The 24,719-nt window shown below is 40.7% G+C and overlaps 1 protein-coding gene and 1 long non-coding RNA gene across 2 annotated transcripts; one reads left to right on the forward strand and one right to left on the reverse strand.

The window, feature by feature from the left end:
• Positions 1-108: 108 nt before the first annotated feature.
• On the forward strand, positions 109-20,860 carry LOC107540922 (uncharacterized). The gene is made up of 3 exons (XR_001603566.2): positions 109-904; positions 984-1,129; positions 20,342-20,860. It is a non-coding gene; the product is annotated as an uncharacterized LOC107540922 (long non-coding RNA).
• Positions 7,922-23,660, reverse strand: LOX (lysyl oxidase). The gene is made up of 7 exons (XM_016217803.2): positions 22,652-23,660; positions 22,184-22,292; positions 20,400-20,537; positions 18,780-18,936; positions 15,436-15,531; positions 15,001-15,116; positions 7,922-11,492 (listed from the first exon to the last, which is right to left on the reverse strand). Exons 1-7 carry the CDS (start codon positions 23,289-23,291, stop codon positions 11,486-11,488), a joined length of 1,263 nt encoding a protein of 420 aa, XP_016073289.2. The 5' UTR covers positions 23,292-23,660; the 3' UTR covers positions 7,922-11,485.
• Between the last annotated feature and the right edge of the window lie 1,059 nt (positions 23,661-24,719).

Consider the following 24,719-nt stretch of genomic DNA (forward strand, 5'->3'; position numbering starts at 1 on the left):
TTCTGGCTCCAGCACAGACCTGGGTAAACGTGTGGCATTTCCTCCTAAACGTGATAGTTATAAGGCATGGGGCAAAGGAGGGGGAAATAAAGCAGGCTTGAGAATTATATTTAGGAAAGAACTTTGGGAAATGCTACTAGCATATGTAACTGAATAGAGATAGCTTTCCCTCAAAAACAATAATCTGCTTATTTTGTAATGGCAACGGAATTGCAAGCCTGCACTTCAGCAGCCTTCAGATGTTCTGTCATTAAAGGTATTTTGGAGGCTCCCAAGCTTGCTCAGGGAACATATGAGTTAGAAAAACTGTAAAGGACCCCAAGGAGGGCACAACCCCCATCATTTATTTCAAATGGGATAATGAACAAAAGAGAACCTGCATAAGGGTAGATCCAGAGCTGTGGAGAACATAAAATACGTAGTTCCTTCCACATAGCAAAGTTCAAATTAAGATGTTCTCACTGCCAGATCACAGGGACCTCAGAATGCCTGCCAGATCAACCAGTGCCTCTGTGTGTCTTCCATGTTTCCTCTCCAAATGGCAGTTTTTATTACAAATCCCCTGTCCTTGCTTCAACATAGTATGTTGGGCCAGGTGGCAGTAGAGAGGTTTCTATAACTTGTGTTGTTAGTACAAGTGTCACTGAACCTGAAAGAGACATATTCAGAGCTCTTGGACTTTGAGCTGGTTGCAATAACTAGGTAGAATTTTTGATCGTCTCACTTGTGGAGAGAAGGAATGTGCTCTAGGTGTGGTAGGATACTTGGTAAACAAAAGGGCATACTGTGTTAAAAACTGTATTAAGTGTTCACTGAATCTGTTTCTTCTTTTCCTTAGGTACCTGGCTAAATTATAATTCCCAGCCTCCTTGAAGTTAGACAAATGCTGGCCAGTAGAATATGGGTAAAAATGATTACATGATTTTCACCTGCCCCACAACATTTTCCAAACAGTCTCCCATATTTCTTCCCTTGTTTTCCAGCTAATTGTCAACATCCTGGGCAACCTTGAAAGATAAATTTTGAAGATGGTGAAGTTCCTATCAGCCAGGATTCCTGCGTGATTGCATGGAGAAGATCCCCCAACTCTATACAACCACCTATTGAACTTTACATGAGCAAGAAATCAGTGAGTGCCTGATTAAGTGACTGAGATTTAGGGTGTTTATCTGTTACTGCAGCTAGGGTTATTCTAATACATGTATGTTATGCAATGAAGATCTAACTATTTTTTCCAAAATGAATATTGTTCTAATGCTATTTTTGAGTAGTTGGGTTATCCTTTCCCTACTGATTTGAAATGTCACCATATAATCATGGAATGTTTCTAGGCTCTTTCTCTTTTACACTTATCTATTTCTCTGATCCAGTACTACATTTTCAAGTTATTATAGCCTGGCTTTTTCTTTAGATACCTAGTAGCCTGTTTCACTCTTTTATTTTTTTTCTCAAAGTTTTCTTGGCTATTTTTATATCATTTTTGTTTTTATAAAGAAAATTTAAAATTATCTTTTAAATTTTATTTTAAAAAATATGTTGGGATATTAATTTTGATTACTTTTAGAAATTATTTGTTACCTGGGAAGTATTTGTACTTCAAACACATTCTCTTTATTTTCTCTAATTGCATAAAGTGATGGGTCTGCTTCCATGAATAGGCCTAAATTATAGAACTGCAGAAGAAATAGTATGTACAGGAATATTTAGTAGCCTAAGTATGACATCATCTTGCTGAAATTAAGTAGCCTTAAGTCAGATACTGGAATGTTGTTTGTTCTTTGAACATGTGTTTCTCTTCAAGGGAAAACTTGTTGTGAAAGAAAGTCATTCTCCATGTTGTTTTCAGGATAAAATTAAAAGGATGTTTTTCAGTAAAAACAGCCAAAACTAAGAGGGTCAATGAAGGGAAGAAGGTTATTTGTGTTTATTTTTTAAACTAAACATGGTATGAATATTCATTGTCAGCTTAGGCCTGAATTGTGTACAGAAGTTCATGGTCTTCACATATACTAACAACAACCAACTTAGCTCCTGTCTGAAATGGGGTGAACTTTTGAATTTTTATTTTATCATAGGCACTACCTGTGATAAGGAGAGGTTTTCAGGCCCATCAAAATTTTAAAGATTTTTAGGCACTATAATTGCATTATTAATGCCTAGTTACTTACTTTAGTGCTTGAATTCATGTTATCCACTTTGATATCTGCGAGGGTCTGTCCCTCAGTTTTACAGTCTCTGTGCATATGCCATCTTCTTAGGGAGAGCTTCTCTGACCACCCTTGGAAAACATCAGCTGGTTATAGCTGCTTCCTCCCTGCTGGATTTTTCTTCTGTGACATTCATCATATATGACATATATAGTTATATGGTTGTCAGTCACCACATCTGGAATATAAGTTTTGTGAATGCATAGACTGTTTTTTCTCTGCCATGCCCCAAACTTGAACAGTGCTTAGTAATAGTAGGTGCTCAGAGAGGGAAAGTCCCTGTGTGTTTAGAGGGAACTACTTTACCCCTGGAGATATACGAGGTCTAAGGGAAGCAGACAGTTGTCTGGTTGGGCCCTAGGTGAGAATATATAAAAATGGTAGGATATGAAGCCATGAAGTGGGAATTGGGGCCTGATAAAGTAAACCTTGGATGTCAGCTAGGGTTCTTGAAATTGACAAGAAATTGAGAAACCAAATTTGAAATTGGAAAAGCTGAGGAAGAAGAAAGCTATGTGCTTGTGTAAAGTGTCCTTAGCTTTTATTTCCAGTAACCAACCTCTTTGAAAATGTTCTAGGTCAAAGTGTTCCCATGATATTTCAAATCAACAGATCATTTTTGTAAGGTTAAAATTACATTTTACAATAATGGGAGAAAAATACACATGCACATGACAAAAACAGCTCCAAAAACAACATTTTGGCTTTTCTTATGAAAAGAACTCAGCACCTTGAATGTCTTTTATAAGGTTCCAGAACTATCTCAGATTACTAAAGGGGGGAAAAAAGGTCAATTATCAAGTTTCATATTAAATGTTGTTTAATTTAATGAAGTACATTAATGAAAGAAACAAATAGTTCAGTTCAAATCAAAAAGCACTATGAAATACTCTCAGTTCTTTTAAAAAAAAATCACTTTTGATCATTGATAATGGATCTAGCAGTGATCATTAATGGCTGCTAAAATGAGTAGGTGAAAATCTGATAGGGGGTTTTATAGTGAGTGAATCCAACTGACAACAGTGTACCCACTGTTCATTCTTAACACCGCTGGGAGACAACTAGAGGTATCCTGGGCTTCCTCATGTGACACAATTATGAAGGACACATCACCACTTATTAGGTCTTCTTGCTCTTCCAAAACAAACCTAACTTATATCTGGTAAAGTCTCTAGATCTGATTTTTTATAGGAAATACAAGGAATAGAATAATGTATTAAATAACACTACCAGGTTAAAATGTACAAATCCAGAATGTGAAACATTCTGCAAGATAATAGATACTCTATTAAAATACCTATTGTTTCACATACATTAATACCAAGTCAAAAATGATAAAAGGAAATTTTTTTTAAAGACTTAAAGCACATAATAACCAAAGTCAATGTGTGGTCCTTGTTTAATCCTGATTCAAACAAACCAACTTTAAAAGTAGGGAAAAGATTATAAGACAATTGGTGAAATTTGCATACCAACTAGATATTTGATGATATTCAGGAACTGTCACCTTAGTAGTTACCTCAGTGATGACAACCAACGTAAATAGTTTTAGGGTCACCGGGATGGAAGTGTGTGTGTTTTGTTTGGAGATCCTAAATATTGTGATAGGGCAAAGTGCACTCTTAGATTTTTTTTTTTTCTGACAGATTCAAATGAGACCAATGTCTGAGGTTAAAGCACTCACATTGGCCTCTTGTTGATCACTGAGAGAGAAGGAATTCCAGAGGGCCTCCTGTAGCTAAGTTGTGAAATGCCTACGTGAGGAGAGGGGCAAGAAGAATGTCATTTTTTTCCATGTCTCTAATATTCAGATGTATCCCCCTGAGAAAACTGGGGAGAAGGTACAGGGAGTAAAGTTATGTGTGCCTAGCTCCTGATGAGCCTTCTCAAACTCTGAAAGACTAGCAGGATAACTCCCTATGGACCAAAAGGCATCTCTGGTCAGCCTCGCCTTGGAGGAAGTCTTGGCTTCATAGGTCATTTTCCAGAGAGCAGGTTGCCTAAGTTAGTGAAGAAGTTGCGCCACCTGTATGTTTCCATCCCATCTGTCTGACCTCATCCTCTTAGATCTCTCTGTAAAGCAAATTTAACAGTTACTGATGCTCTCGGGCTCAGATTCCAAAACCTCTGGGATGAGTTATCATACCTATATACTGCTATCTCCTCACCCTAGCGTAACCACATGTACATATTTCTATACCTAGATTAAAAGAAACAGTGAGAACATCAAGAGAGAATATTGGGAGTGGGACGGGTATACTGACTACTCGTTACTCTCACCCTAGCCTCTCATTTGCCTCTGCAGTTCTTACAGAACACTAGTACCTTGCTGTGCTTTTCTCTGAGGTTTTCCCTGCCCCCTTACTCTACCATTGAACTGCACCCACTCTGCAGGGATTGTAATGGGTTAAAAGCACAATGTAACTAAGAAATAAAGAGTGCAGTGCCCCCTCCCCCAGGGCACTCCTTCTAGAGGGAGTCTCTCACCAATGGTCAAAGATAAAGAACAGGGTAGGTGGATGGATGGTAGAGGGGAGCAGTGGGAATGGGTAGCAATTAGAGGAATAAAAATTGGAGGCTCTTTCTCAAGTTCTTTTCCCTTTTTCTTTTTGGATTGACCCTCCTTTTTGCAACTCCAGTGTGACTGGTTGAATTAGAAGGAACTGGGATCTTCTCTCACCTGTAAGGATGAGCTTCCCTTCTGAAATGCCCTACTAAGACTTCATGAAACACTGGAGGTGGGGTGGGAGGGAGAAAGCTGCTTAGACCTGTCAGTAGAGGAGAGGAATAGTGTTGAAAGGGAGAAGAAGGTGGCATTATGTCTTTCTTGTGAAAAAGTCAGCCCCTTGATTCTGAGAATATGGGATTCTCGTAACAGAAATTGGGTGGATGAGCAGCTTGGAAGGAAAGGTTCTGAGGTGGATGATATAGGTGATTTTATGAATCTTTTTGCTGAACATAAGTAGGTGGATTGTTGGCTCCCAGTAATCTTCTCATTGAAAATATCCATGATAACTCACACCCTTGCTCTGGAGAATCATTTTCCTTTCCGCCACTTTCCCCTCACACCTACATATAAAGCCAAAATGCACCCATGTGATTTGGCTGGAAGTAGCCATTCTCTTACTTGACCCTGTCTCCTTGACTTGACCCTGTCTCCTTGACGTCTGTGATTGAATAAGGAAGAGCCCTTGACTCCCTGGACCTATCGTGGTATCCACAGTGACCGAGTCCTGGATGACACATGACTCAGCCCGAGCCTATGAAATGCCTTCCCCTACATTTTTCAGACTTGAGCTACAAGTTAATGCCATTTTCTTTCTGGTCAACAAGCTGTGTAAGTGTGTCCTAAGATCTACAGGCGACAAAGTTTCCATCCTCATGGAAAAACTAACCTGAAAGAAGGAAGTTGATACCCAGAGAAGAGACAGCAAGAACATTGACGGTGTTTGATTTCCTGGTTCCATCTGCTCCTGGGCAGCCCTACCTTTGCCTTTCCCATTTGAATTCATGAACCCATACATTTCTCTTTGGACCAAATAAGTTTAAGTATATTCCTATTACCAGAAACCAAAGAGTCCCAAAACAAAAGTGAAGTGATCACAACAACCCAACTATAGATTGTTATAAAAGTTTTGTTTCTCTACTATCATACCTCTAAAAAAAGAATGGCATTGTAATAACTGAAAATGGTTGGCTCTAATATTTGCTGTATGACAATGGTATAATTCACTAGTTTGCAAATAACTGGTTGATAATGCTTGTTCCAAATTTTTCAGGCTCCAAATTTATACATTAGTTCAGTAAGATATTCGTGCAATAAAGATCCAACATTATTTGATTTATTTTTTCTAAAAAGGAGTTGTCTCTTATCAGGTGCTATCATTACACTGGTCCTTAACCCCTATTATGTACAGTTGTGTCATGAACTCTGGTTTGCCTTGGTATGTAAATAAATTGGGAACTAGCAATATTGTACTTCTAACAGTGACCTTGGCATAGTCTTGGTTATTGTATTGCTGGTTCAACTTTTGGTTTTGTGGTTCTTTTTTTTCTCTCTCCAAAGTTGGTACTTATAACCTATAGTTAAGCAGCAAGTTATTAGCAACAAATTGTAAATACATGCATATATCCTTTCAAGTCATTCGTATCTAATCCTATTTTTTCCTCCCCACTCTGAGAAGTGCTAAGATTTGTTTCAAATTTACATAAATTATACTATTATATTTAACATAAAATAATTTCAGATATGCAAAATGAATGAATCATGAAGAAAATGATTGGTTTACCCTCAGTGTTATCAACAAATAATGTTTGGGAGAGGAGAGATTTTCATAAAAGGTACCTAAAAGTGTTCAAGTTCTCTGACAAATAAGACAGGTCTATATTTCCTTCTAAAATAAAACATGGTTTAGAGATTGAAAGATCCATTGAAAGGATCATTCTACATCTGTTTGACCTAATCATGCAGTTTTTAGGAAGCAAGGCAGGCAGTAAATTGATGGGTTTCATGTCTCCTACCACTCAAATGCTGCCCCTGTCATATATTTGTTTTAAGTAATTTGCAAATAATCTCATTTTTATGAACTGATAATTACTTAATGTGGCATGTCCCAGAGTTTTTCATGAAAAAGACAGTTTAACAGCATAGTAAGTGCTATTAAAAAGAGATTTATGGCAAAACAAATCTGAGAAACACTGAAGATAAAGTGGTTTCTTTACTACAGGACTTCTCAGAATCTTTGAACATGGCATATGTATTGTGAATATCCACCATAGAGTTACGTATTCAAATTAAAAAGAGGTATGGTTCATGAACTTTGTTTAAATTTAAGCTGCAAATTTTTACAATGGAAGTGATTTATTCAAACTGTGTGTTGATAACATCTGTGGCAAGGATTAGAAATATTAATAAATAAGTAGCACAAGGCAGTCAAGTGTTCTGACAAAAAGGAGTGACCTGTGCTCTCGTCTTTGGTTAATAAGCTAATGATGAACAGTGCTTAAAATACTGAACACTGATGGAACAAAGGAAATCATCTTTTGTGTTAATAAGGAAAGCGTATTCAGATACTCCACCTTGAGCAGGCTAGGAAAGCAGGATTTTGGTGGTTTCAGTTATCACCAATATTCTACAACGCAAATCTGCAAACTGCCAGCCACAAGCCTACATCTGTTTCACCTGCAAGAGCTCTTTAAAGGTGAATTGTTTTGTGTGTTAATTTTGTCAATTCTCCCCCAAAAAACACTTTTCCACAGTTTGGGTCAGGTCTATTCTCTCTGGTTACCAGTTTCCAGGCTAATCTGGGACACGTTTAAATAAGGATTTCTGTGATAGCAATGTTTCTCTTTATATAGTTTGTAACTTGAGTTGGATGTGTCCCCTGAGTGTATGTATGCTTATGCATATTTCTTATAAATCCTAATTGAAACAGAGTGTGGTTGTTCTCACAGTGCCTGCTCTGTGTCCCTGAAGTGACTGGTAATGGTGACAAAAGCGAGGATCCGTTCAAGTATGATAGTTTCTTTTTTAAAACATCAGCTAGGTTATTTATCCATCATAGACAAGTTTCAAGTCATGTGAGCTTATTAAACAGTTTGTTAATACAAAAGGCAACTAAGCAAAACCACCAATCATATACATGGCTATAAGATTTTAACCTAAAATGAAATTTATATCATTTATTTATATGTAACAACAAATGACCACTATAGGTACTTGAAATCATTTATTCGAGGCATTTTTATATAATTTTGCACTCATAGTATAGGCGTACAATGAAAGAATGGGAGAGTGTAAAGAAGAATATAAAGCCAGTGTCTGGTCATTTAAAATAAGAGCTCCTCAAAAAAGTTAGAGATGTTTTACAAATAGGATTCCTGAAAACTTTGGAAGACACTAAAACTTCATTAAAAATACTACAATACCAAGTGACATGTCATGTAGTTAGTAGCAAGCAGCTATATATTAATTAAATGTTTATATCCTGTGAACTAAGACAACACATTTTACATTCAAGTTGAAGTAATTCAGCACCATTTTAGTTTAAAGGATAAATGAAATGCTTAAGTGTTTAAAAGTGGCCCAGGACTTTCGGTAGCTAGAAATGAAATATAGCTGTTGTTTGAATATATTAATTGTGAATATGAACTCTAAATATAAAAAATATAGAAAAAGGGTAATTTTTTACTTATCAGTTACTATACTGTTAGTATCAGAACAAGTTATTGTTAAAAAAGGTATCTTCTGAGCAGAAATTCTTTATTTTCACATGATTTGCTAAAGGTGAATTCTCAGTGCCGTGATAATTTTAATGAACTGCATTTCCTCTGGAATCCAAATATTCGGCATGTTTAGATGTGATTATTCTATGAGGTTTCAAAGAAAAAAAAATTATTGTTCATTATTATAAATAATGCCTAGTGACTGAAATTGTGAATGCATTTATTATGTAAAAATATAAAGATTTCCTAGAAAGAGGCAAGTTGTGGATTCACATGTTCTGGTACTGTTGGGAGACTGAATCCTAGCCTCCAGGATCAGGACATCTCTAATCCAGACTATGGTGTGAATAATTACGAGGCCACGAAAATGACATAGAGAAGACTCACTAAATTATTTTCCTGTTTAGCCTATTTTTTTTCACAGTCTTTATTAGTTTAAAAGCCAGTCTCTTTTCGCTACTCAGCATTCTTTGTATCATTTCTACTTTCTATTTAATTTTTTTAATGTAGAGTTTGTAAGGCTAGATTGCTTATTTTATTAATGTATAATTTTTACCAGCTCGTCATTTTCTGTGGTTATTCAGAGAAGAGGCCCCTTGAGGTTCAAAAATACTGAGTGTTAAATCAATATTGTGAGTTATCTGGGAGTGTTTAGGGATGTTGGAGGGGGAAGAATGTTTACATAAGGAATGAGTGAGAATCTTTAGTCTCCTATTTGAAACTTTTTTCCCCCCAAATCAACCAAATAGTACATTTTATATTTAAAAGGCAGACATTTCAGGGATTGGAAACACATTTTTAATTATTAGTAACACATACATGCATATAACTATTAATTTTTAACTTATTTTTAAAATAAAATATGGTCATGAAAAATAGTGCTCAAAATAAATTTTTTTAGACATGTACTTACAGCTGTTAAAAATGAAATAAAGTGAACCTAATGGGTGATAATGACATTTTTAATACATAATTGAGGGTAGAGACAATCTTTTTTATATTCCAATGCCTAGCATGTGAGTGCCTGGCATATATTAGGCCCTCAAATGATGATGGATGGACAGACAGATGGAGGGCCGAATGAATGATAGCATATGTGTCGTCTCATATGTATCCAATGGCCATGATATTGGCTAGCTTTTAATACAGGGGTGAGAATCTTGATGAAACTATAGAACCTAAATCTGTAGATGCCAGTCTGGCTCAGTATTAATACTGACAGTAGTTTTTTGTTTTTTTAAAAAGCATGTTAAAATATTTGAAAAGATTACAACTTAAAAGAAAGGATCATTTTGTAATCTTAAAACTAAAAAGCAATTTAAGGCAAAGAGGTACATCAAAGAAGCTATCCCATAGCTCAGATACTAGCTCAATGAAAGTTCTGGATCTCTATTAAGCTGTCTGTATTCTCTATCAGTAAGTATGTGCCCTGGCGGATGTGGGTCGTGTGGCCCTCTGTTGTCCTCCCTTGATGACTGTCCATCTCTAGCCCCTCTTACCGTGCTAGGCACCCAATGAGTGCAGAATGGTGTTGACCTTACAACTCCATGGCGGGGATGCTCACTCATTTTTTAATTCTACCTAATGTGTCCTGGCACTTGAAATACCTTACTTGAGATTTTAATACTGGTTATCATAGGAAAACTTCTGCTTAAGCACCACTAAAAAAATGTAACTTGATTTCTTTCTGCACCTTTTGAATCTAGGAAAAAGAGAAAATCTCCAAATTCGGTTGTGGCACATACTTTCACAGTTTAAAATAAAATCACAGCTGTCTCATCATGCAGCACACTCCTTGGTGTTGCCGAAAGTATTTTTTTCCTCCCTTATTCACCAACCCCTCAAGTATGTAATGCTGTGTGCTTTGCTAATTGGATTATATTTCAGACATGCACACACATACACAAACATGTATGACTGATTCCTGGATGACGTAGGATAAGGTTCCTGTATCTATACATATTATGTCATCTATTCTGAATAACTTAAAAGTTTTTAGCATTCTTCTTTTTAGAGCTGAACATTTTTTAAAACATGTAGAAAATTAGAAAAATTCTAAGATTTTTTCATTAATTTTTTAAAAGTATTTGAGACAGTTGTGGTTTGAGGGACTTGTCCGTATGATTTTATTTGATGTCACTAAGAAATTTTTTTGGCTAATACTTAAATATACTTAATTATGCATTATCTTTGAATGTACCACATTTGTCATCAGAATAACTTCCCATTGACACAGCTGTCCTATGTATACCAGTCCCCAAAATGGTAGTTTAAAGATGCCACTTAAAAGGCCTCTGCCCGTAGGAAAATTAAAGATTAGAGGGGAGTATCAACAAATGTCAGGGAACGGTTGGGCAGCTCAATTACTTAATTTGTTCCAAAACAAAAGCTGACTTAAGTCAGAATGAAATTGTACACTTGACAGAAAGAAAGTAGTTTACCTACTAATTTAACAATGTAAACATAAATTTTATATAGGGATGTAACTATCTGAATACATATACTGCCATTTCTCTGCTATATAGTAATATTTCTTGACACCAATGGTAATGTGTTTATTCCTTCCTCAGCACCAAATGTGTCCATACCTATTTAAACAGTAGGAGCCCCGTTTCTAAAGTAACCTATGCCAGGACATATATAAGCCAGTTCTTACGGTGGTTCACTGAAGTGACAGCACTTCAGAAAATTCCCAGTTCAAACTAATTTTGGCTCATTCATTGAAATATGGTTTTCCTTTCTGTATTATGATTTGAAAAAGCGCTTAAGAAATTTGGATTTCTTTGAAAGAGCCAAGTGTGCCAGCTACAGAATTGAAATATGTTAATTCACAAAATAATGTGAATAATAATATTAAAGTTTTTCCAAATAATGTCAATTTAAATGTTCAAAATCCAGTTTTGTGCTTAGTTATAAAAAGGTCCAAACAAAAATTCCTTTGTTGTTTTCTGTTCTCTTTTTCAAAGCACATAAATCCTACTGAAGTTAATCTATTTTTCCCCACTTCAGAACACCAGGCACTGATTTATCCATTGGGAGTCTTGGCTTGCTTTTTAATACCTATATTAAAAAACAAAATAAGACAAGTTATTAACCTGGTAATATTATAAACGAATACAGTAGACAAGTTTGAAGTCAATCTTTTAAAAAACTGAGGTGTCGTTTTCCCTCCACCTAAGCAAGTCACCTTCTTAAATTATCCCTTAATACTTGGTTTATTTTTTTATTTATTTTATTGATTTGAGAGAGGGAGAGAGAGAGCGATTTCTTGTTCCACTCATTGGTTAATTCTGACCGTGGATCGAACCCATAACCTTGGCGTATCAGGACGACGGTCTAACCAACTGAGCTACCCAGCCAGGGCCAGTACTTGATTTTAACACTGATTTAAAGAAAGTAACTGTGTCAGTGGCAGAAAGCGTATGCCTATGTTTATAGTTAAAAGGATCGCCCCCGGAAACTACCAGAGTCAGCGGGGCTCCTCAGGCCAGCAGCCGCCCTCGAGCGCACCAGGCAGGCGCGTGGCGCCTCCGGCGGGTTAGTCCTTCCCAGCCCGACCCTGGGCGCACCGCGAGGCACTGACCGGCCGGACACCGGGTCAGAGCCAGTGATCAGCATCACTGTGTGTACAGTGTGGCCACAGATCCCCATGTAAAGGAAGGAAGGATGCACTGAGTCCAAATCGTAGCCATACATGTCCAGCCAGCACTGTCTGTGAGGAGAGAACTTCATTGTGGCCTCGTCGACCTGACCTCGGCCCCAGTCGCCAGGTCTGCGTGCTCTGTTCAGTGAGGAAGGTGCGGGGAAGAGGGTACGTCCAAGGCAGACGCTTCCTAACCGGGTGGTTTGTTCCACCAATGGAATGCCCTCAAATATTTCATTACGGTCACAAACATCAGTGACCCGAGAGGGACATGTCTGTAAGAGTTAAACAAGTACAACTTTACCGAGGGAATCACACCCAGCGCTGCTTAGGGTCACCGGCCTGACCAGGTAACTTTAGGCCAGGCACACTCCCCGCCCGAGACAGACAGGCTCGGTGGCCTCCAAAACCAAGCTCAGCCTTGCAGCGTGCCGTCGGGCCTCCCTCGCCTGGGTGCAGCTGCCTCTCCATCCTTCCTGCCTCACTCTTCCCCACGGAACGGTGTTAGCCAGACCCAAACGCTTGCTTTCCTGAGCGTCCTGCAGCCTCTCCCTGCCATGTAGGTGCGGCGATGCTGAGGCCTCCGAGACGCTCTGCCTAACGCCCAGGGCAGGCCTCCCTCCTCAGCCTTCCAGGCCCGATCCCAACGCTGTCCTAAGGCCACTCCTGACTCAGCCGAGGCACGTTGTCCTTCCTCTGAACTGAGGCCGAAGTGCAAGTCAGAATGTAAGAGGGTCATCCGAGGGTGAAGGCTTCCCCCTCAGCCAAGGTTTCTGCACTTCTCCCTTTATTTTCCACTCATGGGTAAGTGTGGTCTTGTTATGAATCACTAACTATGGGTCCATTACACTTTTTCATATTTTCACCTGATCAATTATTGTTAAAATTCTACCTCACCCAGTCTTGCAGTTTAGTTACAATTAGTGGCAACTGGTTTAAAAAAAAAGGCAACTCTAGGCTGGAGCAATATAACAATTTTTATTTGCTCAAAATATCTGGCAACATCCAATTCAATGGATTCTACTGATGAAAAGCAAGACACAATCTGTGCAACAACAGAGTCACCTCTCTAGACCTATTCCTAGAGGAGGGTCAGCGGTTGTACCTAGCTTATAACAGAGGCTCTGGATCCACTGCATTTTATTTGATCCCTCATGGAACTTTTCAGACTGTTTCTCTATTACAGTTATGTATGTATTTCTCTCACCCTCTCAATTCTAAATTCCTAAAGAGAGGGTAATTAATCTATTAATCAAGTGCTGAATTAGAGGCTGCCTGATGGAAGACCTGTTCCTGGGGATGGGTATACAGTAGACAAGAAGCTAGGTCCCGGCCATGACAGAGTAGAGCAGAAGACAAACATTAAACCAAGATTCATTAAGTAATGAATTGGAATTATTATAATTAGTCTACAAGGGAGCAAATACATGTCAGGAACCTTCTTTATCTCTGCATTACTCTCTAAGATCTAGTGTAAGATCTCAATAAATACATAAGTGCAAATGTGAGAGCATGGGGAATAAGTAGAGAATGTGTGAATAAATTAAGGAATTATAAAAATTAAGAGGAATTAGTTAACCCACTTATCTTTATTTTAGCTCAAATTACGCTGATGTTCTGGGGATTTGCAGTTATACTCTGATTAGCTCTATACAATGTGGGTCATAAACCCATCCAGGTTTCCTGTATTGTGGGCATGTTCAGAAGAATATATATTTTGTTATCATTTTTTCAGCACTGTCTCTTTGCTGTTATGAGTTTCATTTATTTTTAATGCTGTGATGACACTTGTCAAGCACAGACTTTGCTCCTTTTATGGGAGTGAGGAAAAGGCACTCCTGCAAGGTGCGTGCAGCCCAAGCCACAGTGCCTGGCTCTGTGAATAGAGCATGGGCTGCTTTAACCCCCATTTTCCCCTAGCCAGGAGCCCAGGTGTACAGCAGGACCTGCACAACCAGGGTTTGGTGGTCTTGGGGAAACCTACAAACTACAGGTTCATGTGTGGTCAACCACTGTTGTGGTTTGTACATCAGGGAGAAACTTCTATTAATTGTAAGCTTCTCGTGTACCTGTTATACCTTTCCACATGACCTAGAGTCCTCTCCAACGTCAAAGCAAAGCTGACGAGTGAAGTTCAGTATTACTGTAGTTGTGTTCTTACTGTTTGGGAAGTGTCACTCACAGGTGGCATGTGCAGCTAGAATCTGTAACCCAGCAACACTAAAGCAGGCAGTGCTTAAGGGATCAGACAAGCAGAAAATCTACCCAGCTTTCTCTAAGTACTTTCATCAACACACCACCCCTGTTGATATTAATGTGCTGGGATTCTATCTAAGATTTCATTCAAAGAAGGGTTTCAGAACTAAGAAACTTATGAAGCACCTCCACACATCCCTTCTTTTGCGGAATATTCCCCTAGGACTTGTTCTAGAACTCAAATATGTGAACTCTCAGTCTCTACAGAGCAGGCAGTCTGATCCCTTAGGTTGCATTCTTTAAGGCCGTGATTTCTCAGCATGAACTTTGAAGAACTCTAGGAATTTCTTCAGAGCCCTTTCATGGACTATTTGGCAGCAGCAGGAAACCCACCCATTTGGGCTCCCACAAGGTCGCCCACATTGCATATTGCATATTTTACATACTCAGTCTCCACACAGGCTTTTTCGGTACACAATGTATTCTGTGTGTACGTCTAAGCATTACGATGCTAAAAACCAGAGCACATTCCCCTTTCTCTAGCATGCCTAAAAAAAAATCAGCTCTCATGACATGACAGTGCAGATGCTACCATTTCCTACCCTTCCTTGATCCAGCTTACAAGGAGGCCGCACTAGTGATAGCAGCAGACACATCCTGGGTCATGCCTGTCGATGAACTACAGTGCTTTGGGAAAGAGTACCACTTAGCTAGGCAAGTAAGACTCACGGTGAAATTGTGCAGCCCGAGGCATACGCATGATGTCCTGTGTAGCGAATGTCACAGCGCACGACATTGTTGGAATAGTCCGACTCGGGCACCAGGTAGCTGGGGTTCACGCTGACCTAGGCAACACAAACATCATCCAAGTTTCAGATTTCATCAGCAGTGTTTACTGGTTAATTTCTTCCTATTTTCACAGGGCTAGCACAGGGTGAACTTAAGCAAGTGGTTCAACTTTGGAGACGTTTTGGGGAGAGGTTATATATTTTCCCCTCCAGTTCTTTAAAATAAATTTTTTCATCTAAGATCATTTAGAAATAGTTCTAGAAGCTGTATCATTGCTTTCAGGGCCATGATTATTTAACATTTGAATCCAGAGGAAGAGATCTATTGGATTACAATGGAGATAAACGACAGGTACATATTTTTAAAGGTCTCTACCTTTAGAATGTAGTTTCCAGGCGCTACATCTGTAATATCGATCCACTGGCAGTCTATGTCTGCATTGTAAGTATCGTAACAACCAGGACTCAACCCCTAAAACAAAGTAAAAAATTTAAAAAGATGGTGTATGGTTAGAGTATGCTAAAGAATATGCTTATTATTTGCAAATTAAATTTTAAGTTAGTACTTACAAGAGTCTGACATAAAACTATACTTATATTGCCTCTCCCTTGAGAAGTATATATTACTCACCCTTATAGCACCTCCAGCTAAAATAAAATACAGGACTAATATAAGTAATAGTACATCTAGCTTCTTAAAAGTGTCATAGGTCACCAGTGACAAATACAATCTTAAGTGACAAAATAGGCCTCCACCAAAATTCTCGACCATCACCAGTTCAAGAATAAAGGTCATGTCATAGTCAATTTAGCTCGAATGTCCTCCTCTCAGTACAACCTTCCCCAGCTCCCCCTTTTGGAAATTACCTTCCTGTGCTCTGCCCATGATACTTTCTTGTGTGTATAGCTTTTATAGTGTCCATCCTTTTATGCTCTGAATTATAATCGTACTATATAAAAACATCTCTTACTACAAGTCGTAAGCTCCCCAAGGGCAGGGTCTATGACTGCACTTTTGAATAGCTAACAGTAACAGTGTATTCCATGCCAGGAATCATTTTAAACATGTTACATACATAAATTCAGTTCCCAGAACTGCATGAGGTAGGTGCTGGTATTATCCTCATTTTACAAATAAGGAATCTGAGGCGCAGTAAAGTCAAATTACTCGTGGAAGGCTATAAGTGGCTGAGGAAGTGGCTGAGTTGGTTTTGAGTTCAGGCCATCAGATCCAGTCTCTGATCTTAACCACCACACTGTACTCTCTCTCGTATAGTCACTGAAATATCTTGTCGCGTTAAAGGGATGAATGTACGTCCCAATGTATGAATCCTACCTCACTCCACTTGCTAAGGTATTCATGTAAATAAGTAAAATAAGTGACTTCTGCAGGCTGAGAGGAGAATACCAATTAGATATGGTCCTTTCTCTGCAGAAAGTTGTAGTCTGGAGAAGTTTATTCAAATTGAAGTCTGTAGGTATATTCTTGATTCCATTAGTTCTTAGTGAGAAGCTTTACTGTTGTATTTTCGTTCTAATGGTAATCTAAATTAAAAAGCACATGCTAGAATCATTTTAACTCAATACTGCCATTTAATTTCAGCACTCAAAATTGCTTTGGTGCTTAAGATCACCTTGGTCACCAAAGAGATGACAAAATCATCTAAGTGTGTCCTACCAGTGCTGGTTTGGCTATAACCTGATTTGGGAAGAAAGAGAAAGAATTGTGCTCTTGTACAGCACACAACATAGCACAGACAGGCTACACTCAAAAGTACCTGCACCATCCATAGCAGTGAGAACCATATACACACCTTGATTCATAGCAACATGTTGACAGTATGTTGAGGAGTAAATATATAACAAGATTTTTTTGTTTCCGATCCCAGCATATTATTCTGATTCTGGCACATAATAAATACTTAATAAATGTTAGCTTTTATTATTGTTGCTACTGCTACCACTAAATTTATGTTATAAGGGATTCATTAGATTAGATAGCTCTTTGCTACAGGTCCAAATCATGCTACAATGTTTATCTTACTTTCAAGTGAACAAAAGAGCTTTAAAGAATGCTGAAATTGGTCCTGTAGGATAACTCAGCTAGCAGAAATTAAGTATGAGCTCTGATTATTTGAACTAGCAAGCAGATATGGGAGTTTTTAAGGCCATTAAGCAAACAGGTATTTCATATATTCAAAGTCATGCTTTAAAAACAGATTAAATGTAGGACCTTACCTGAGGATGTCTAAATTAGCTATTTGGTTTTAGCAAAACACAACTGTTCATTACATTAGATGAATGAGGTTAATATGATAATTTCTAGTTTCGTATACATTTAATATGCAAGTTTGTTGTCTAAGTTATATGAAAGTATACGTATACACATAAGGAAGTTATATCTAGTTTTATATTTGAATACACTTTATCAACATTATAATACAACTAACCTAAGTCAACATTGGGGCTTTGTGAGAAATACTTGTTCCTTTAAATGAAACACCTAAGTGAAAAACACAAAAACTTAAATCATTTGTAATCCAAGGCCTGGCAGATAACAGTTAAATAGGACACAAATGGAGGATGATTAGCAGGAAAGCTACCATATAAAATGAAGTGGAGTTATTCCAAGCATTGGGGACTGGAAGCGCTACAAATACCTATGGTCCTAGAGTCAAGTGTTTCAGCAGTGGGCTGTCCACAGTGCCTCTTTCTAAAAGGCACTGAGAATAAACTCCAGGTCCCTGCACAGGCAGGTGCTGTGGGACTCAGAGATCACTGAGTGAAAAGGGAATTTCTATACACTCCTATCTGTAATGTGCAGGTAGGTTACATCTTTTACTTAAAGAATAAGTGCTGCTTCAGGGCACATGGAATTGAACCTCCCCCCTCCAACTGCTATGATGTTCTAAGCTCAGGGAAAGAAGCAACGGTCATTTAGGTCACCAAAAACTTCCCGCCACAGCCCTGGAATTTGCTTCCCCAGGTGCCAGCTGCTGATCCCTTTGTGCCCTGAGTCACATACATTCACTACTCCTTGCCAAGATTTTGGCTGAGTGAAATTATAATGTCCTTTTACAAATTAGAATTTCTGATGGAAATACTGGCATGGCTTTGAACTGACACAGATTTTCCCGTTATAAGACACACAAACTGCTTAGTTCAGCACGATTTTTAAAAATCCACCCAAAGAACATCTGACATCAATTATACTGTAGGCTTAAATATATGTACGTGAAGAAAGAAATTGTATCCTTCTGCTCTTATTTGCATGATTAAAAGAGACAGTTTTTAAAAGTGCTTTTTAAGAAACCTATTTTCTCTCCTTTTGCTAACCACAATCACTGGGTGTCCTATTTTTAGCTTACTAGGTGGGGGGAAGGAATGGTTTTGCAGGTGGGGAAACAGGTATATTTTCTATAGTTACTTACCAAGCCTGTTAAAGAATACAGAACGAGTGCAGATATTGGAAACCATTCAGAGTTTTTCAGAGAGTAGCGTGCCTCTTTTGATTGTGGAATATAATGAGTCTGCAGTGACCTTCTGTAATGATGAAATACTTTAAAAATAATTGGGGTCATCAAGCCATCACTTTCTTTTCTCAGTAATGACCCCCTAAATGAAAGTTTGTAAAAGAACAGGTGGGAGGAAGGAAAATAGAAGACCACTTTGTTTTCTCTCTGAAGCCTGCAGATTCCTGATTTGATGATGCCAACCTACCTGCGTGTGTGCAGTACATGCAAATCGCCTGTGGTAGCCATAGTCACAGGATGTGTCCTCAAGACAGAAGCTTGCTTTGTGGCCTTCAGCCACTCTCCTCTGGGTGTTGGCATCAAGCAGGTCGTAGTGGCTGAATTCATCCATGCTGTGGTAATGTCTAATGTGCCACAAACACAGGGACGGTGGTCAGTGACATACAGAGGAAAAGCAATGGGAACTTTAGATGACTTCCCGCTGCCTCACGCATTTGTTTGCACATTACAATTGAGATAAAGTTTATCTTCTTAAAGCCACATTCATGCATGATTCCCTCCCACCCCACGGAGGGTCAGAAGTCTATCAAAAATTGTAAGTTTTTGCCCTTGCCAGTTTTGCTCAGTGGTTAGAGCACCGACCTGTGGACTGAAGGGTCCTGGATCTGATTCCGGCCAAGGGCATGTACCTCAGTTGCAGGCTCGATCCCCGGCCCTGGTCAGGGCACATGCAGGAGGCGACCAATCGATGTGTCTCTCTCACATCGACGTTTCTCTCCTCTCTTTCTCTCTCTCCCTTCCACTCTCTGAACAAGCAATGGGAAAAATATCCTCAGGTGAGGATTTAAAAAAATAATAATAATTTGTAAGCTTTTAACTTTGCTACTTGGGTAATAAAAGACCTATTTTGAGTACTTCACTTTGCTATTATATCTGTTTTTTCTTTGAATATTAAATACAAATTTCTGTGTATAAGTGAAACTTGCCATATGTTCTCTAGTCTATTTCTCTTGGCTGCCACTAGTGATGTTTCATTCCAAAAAAGAGGAGCACACGACTCTTGGGAGGTTTCTATGAGGTTTTAAAAATTTGAATTCTCATAGATTTAAAATCATTACTAAAATGCAAAAGGGAAAAATGGCATGTTTTATCCACCATTATTATTTAACTAACATAAATTTTTATTTGGAAATAAATCTATTTTATCAGCAAATTAGGTGCTCATATCTATTGTTACCATTTCATGAAGGTGCTGAGTTGTCCATCTCACATTAAGAAAAGAACAAGAGGAAATGGCTTGAACTGCAGAGCGTTTAAGGGCACACATCTGGGCTTTCTGGCAGTAAACACCTGGGCAGTTCATCCAGGCAAATTACAGAATAATATGAAAACCTTTACATTTAAGACAGAACAGGCGAAGTTGTATTGATATAGGTATTTTCAAAGATGGAGATAGGTCCTTCTCAGCTCATGGGGTATATCATATACACCTTTCTTTGGGAAAGGTATCTGAACCCTTTTGATAATAATTTGTGGTCTTTATGAAATACTAACTATAAATGATCTTGTCTGCAGTGGACATTTTAATAAATCTTACTTGCAATATATTAGAGTAAATAAAATTCCAGTGGAGCCAACTGCTGTATCCTGTCAACAATTTTAATAAGCTGGATTTAGAGTTTCTAATTTAAAAAATAACAGGATCTGGTAACTGATGTATTATCCTAAAGACAGACACCATTGATTATGTCAGATTACATAGAGAAAAATTCTAAATATAAATAACAGCAATTTTCTGCCTTTGTGTAGGAATCATTTGAAAACTGAAAGACCAACTCAGAAGTCCCAAGGAGGCCCATCCACTTACTGGTGACAACTGTGCCATTCCCAGGAATATCGTGGTCGACTTGGTAAGAAATCTGATGTTCCTTGATTTTTTACTCTTTGGGGAAATCTCAGCAGCACCCTGTGATCATAGTCTCTGACATCAGCCCTGTATGCTGAGCTGCCGTTTTGAAAAAAAGAAACATTATTATCTTTACATAATATTAACTAAAGACAAAACTATAAGCAAAGCCTTTCCAGTGTATAATGGTGACTCTCTCCCACCCTCCCCCAACTAGACTATGGGTTCCCAGCTTATTACTGCTGAATCTCTAGATCCTAGGAGAGTGCCTGGAGAGCAGCCAGAGCTCTGAATATGTGTTGAATGGGTGAATGAATGACAACTATGGAAATCCTCAGTTTAAATATAAAAACAATAAAATTAGCATTAAAATTTTTACCTGTGAGCCCAGCCAGCATGGCTCAGTGGTTAAGCATGATCTATGAACCAGGAGGTCAAGGTTCGATTCCCGGTCAGGGCACATGAGCCTGGGTTTCAGACTCATCCCCAGTAGGGGGCGTGCAGGAGGCAGCCGATCAGTGACTCTCATCATTGATGTTTCTCTCTCTCTCTCTCTCTGAAATCAACAAAAACAAAATAAATTTTTTGCAGTGTGATAAGTAAACTATGTATTTATAATCAATTCAAGTTTAACCATATGAATGAATGAAACTGAGGCAGAAATTATCCCAGGTTAAAAAAAAAAAACCACCCATATTTACTTAAGAACTTTGAATTTAACAGTACATCTCTTTCAGTGCATGGGATGTTGCCCAACCAACTGAGCCACACCGGCCAGAGCAAACAATACATTTCGGGAACAATTAACTAAGATGTAAAGTGGGAAAATAACTCTAAAAGAGTACACGAGATTAGACAAATAATTCTGTAACTTCACTACCTGTAAAACAACAGCATTGCTATAACAACATAGGGAGTGAATGGTGTGAGGGACGCCAGGACTCAAGAATGAAAATGATGAGCTTCGATTTCTTCCCTTCCTTTAGCCTGACAGTTATAATGGGTCAGAGTGGAAGAAATATACAAATAAACATGACTCTGTTCCCTCTAATATGTTTTGTGTTATATGCGTTCAAATACTATTGATGACCTTATGTTACACTGTAAAAAAATTTTGAGACCTAGCAAAACGTCCTTTAGCTCCCTCTGCTGGCTTCCCGGCAGCAACCTCAGAGAAATCCATTCCCAAAATTGCTATGATTTTATTTTAGGACTGATGGAAAAACAAACCTCTTGCTCATGGTCTTCTTCTGGCTGAAGTAATACCCAAATAACTAAGTTAGTTATGGATTCAAACAAAAGGAGAAAACTTCAACTTCGCCAGTGAGGGGTTTCCACACTGGTAAATTAGCCCCCAGTCTTGTAAGGGTGTATTAAACAAGCTCTTCCATTACAGTATTTTTTCCACATTATTGAACAGTTAGTTGTTTAACGGAAAGCTATTGGAAACAGTTGGCTCCAAAGTTGGAAAAACGAACACAAGATCCCCCACCCCACCCCAAGAGAAGGGTTTGCTCCATCTCCCTGATTTGTGCTGCAGTTTGAAAGAGAGAACCAACAGAATCTTCAAACTTTTAACTCTCCCTCCAGGTCAGCATGCCTAGGAGATCAGGTCCTACTTCCCAGCTCTTGTACAACTTCCTAACTCTTGTCTGTAGGAACAAGAATAGTCAGAACCAGACACCTGATCAGCCCCCCTCCGGAACCAAGACTGGGCAGTGGGCCGCTGATACCCCAGCTCGTACCTGGCCAAGCAGTTTTCCTCCGCAGCGCACCTCAGGTTGTACATGGACATCTTTTGCACGTATGTGGACGCCTGGATGTAATAGGGATCCGGCACCAGGTCCGGGAGACCTAAACGTCAGCAGACGATGGGCATAGCAGTGAGACAGCCTTGCGCCCCCTACCCTGGCTCCTGGGCTCTCCATGTCCCTGATTTCTCAACCTTTATCCAACGGACTGCTGTGTGGCCGTGGGGCTGCGGGTAGCAGGAGCACGGGGGATGCCGCCGGCTGCAAAGCGATGTGGAAAGGAAGCAGGAGGGGCCAGGCGCGCGGTTTGCACCAGATTCCAGGGCTGCCTCTGCAGGCGCAGGGGGAGGGGAGGGTCTGCGGGGACTGGGGCCTGCCGCGCCCTGGCAGCCACGTCGGGGAGCCACCAGCCACGTTGGGAAAAGGGGTGCGCGGGTGGTTCCGGTGACTTGGGGTGCTTACCGTACTGGAAGTAGCCGGTGCCATAGCCAGGCCGGTACCTGCTCCCAGGCCGGGGCCTTTCGTACGTGTCGTAGTAATTGTAATAGGGGTTGTCGTCGGAGTACTTGTAAGGGTTGTACGGGTCGTCGCCCACCATGCCGTCCACGCGGCTGGGCGGCCTCAAGTTGCTGAGCGCCGGACGCTCCGCCGGCGCGGTCCGGTTACTTGCGCGCGAGGCGCCGGAGTCGCCGGCCCCGCCGGCCCCCGACGACGAGTAACCAGCTTGGAACCAGTGGCGGGCGGCCGGCCTGGCGCGACCCCCGGCGGCTCCCGACGAGGCGGCGGCGCGCGCCCGGGGCGCCGCGGTGCGGTTGTTGCGGAGCAGCAGGATCGGCGTGCGCGGCTGCTGGGCGGCAGCGCTGGCGGCGCCCGGGGCGGCGGCGCTCGGGTCGCGCCGGCGCTGCGGCTGGTACTGCGAGCCCAGGCTCAGCAGGCTGAACACCTGCCCGTTGTTCTCCCATTGGATCCGCTGGCTCCAGGCGCCGGGCGCCGCCGCGGGCTCGCGAGGGGGCTGCTGCTGGCCGGCGGCGGGCGCGGCGCAGCGCAGGAGCGTGCAGAGCTGCAGCGGCCCCAGCAGGAGCGCGGGCCAGGCGAAGCGCATCTCTCCGTCCCCGGGTCGCCCCCGCTGAGGGAGGACGATCGGAGGAAAGAGAAACGGGACGGAAATCAAGTGAGGAAGGGAGAAATCTTCAACCCGGGAGGCGGTGGAGCGCCGGTACGTAGTCCCCACCGCGCAGCGCCGAGGGTGGGCTGCTGACCCTTCTCCAGGAGGCGGCTGCTGGGACGTGGCACCCGCCTCTCTCCGCTTTCCCAGCGCTCTGGAGGCGGCGGGGAGCGGCGCGGCGGCCCGGCGAGCCGGCAGTGTCTGGAGTGAAGGAAGGAGGAGAGATTTTAAACTTTCTGGCACGTTTGCAAAGTTACACAAGCCGTTCTGGCCTGGCCACCCCTCCGCTATTTGTTCACGTAATGCGATTGGAAACGTGCAAGGGGACAGCTCCTCGCCTCTGCCCCTCCCTCCCCTCCCAGGCCAGCCCTCCTCCCCCCAGACACGTTGCACAGGGAGAGTTAAGGGGAAAGAACAAAAACGGAACACACATCCTGAGACACGCTCGGTTTAATCTGGGGCGAACATGCAGGAATTTCAAAAGACTCAGACAGGCGAAGGCAGCCAGGCCATGGGGCGACGCCAAAATATGCATGAAGAAAAATGCTATTAGGTCACCAGCCCTGGAGAGGCGGGAAGTCGGGAGGTGGGGAGGGCGCTAGGGGCGAGAATTGGGGGTGGGGGCGGACCGATTGTGACTCACGGTTATCCATAAGGAGTTACCCAGACACATTTCCCGATGCATACTCATTCCTTTTATGGGAAGTGTCCTCAGCAAATAAACCCCAGGGTATCAAATTTTGTTTTTGTGTGTGTAGGTAATATGAGAAATGGGTTACAAATTTGTTTCCTACAGTGAATATTTTAATAACTAAAAGCGAAATGTTGCAGGGAACAAAAGCCAGCAATACGGAAACCTGTCTGTGTTTCAGAATGCTGGCCTGGTTTGTACCGGAGTGGAAGGGAAGAGCCCTGTTTCCCCTCTACAGTGTCCATCAGGAAGTTTCATTGAACAGGGGCTGGAGCAGGTCTGCCTGTGAGCACTCGGACAACTAGCTCCAAATAAGCATTTTATCTGACCTGTTCCTCTCTTTTTTACATCTAATAATTAGGTTTTACTTTGGATTAAAAAAAAAAAAAGGTAAGGCAGCATTTGTGAAATGTTGAAAAGCCCTATGATGTTTGATTGGGCTTCCAATTTAAACAAAGAGGTTGCTAAAGAAACAGCTGGGATTCAGATTTTGGTAAAGAGAAGGGAGTGGGAGTGGCGGTGGGGAATGGGTAGGAAGATAGAGTGGGAGGTAGGAGAGAGATGCTTAATGGACCGGCTACTCACATACCAGGCAGGTTTGGGGCGGTGCTGGAGATATTACAAAGGAAAATCCCTGCTAAATGGCCTGATTTAAAACTGTGACTCAATAGGGG

The sequence above is a fragment of the Miniopterus natalensis genome, chromosome 3 (genome assembly GCF_054644295.1).
Source record: "Miniopterus natalensis isolate mMinNat1 chromosome 3, mMinNat1.hap1, whole genome shotgun sequence".
NCBI classification, from domain to species: Eukaryota; Metazoa; Chordata; class Mammalia; order Chiroptera; family Miniopteridae; genus Miniopterus; species Miniopterus natalensis.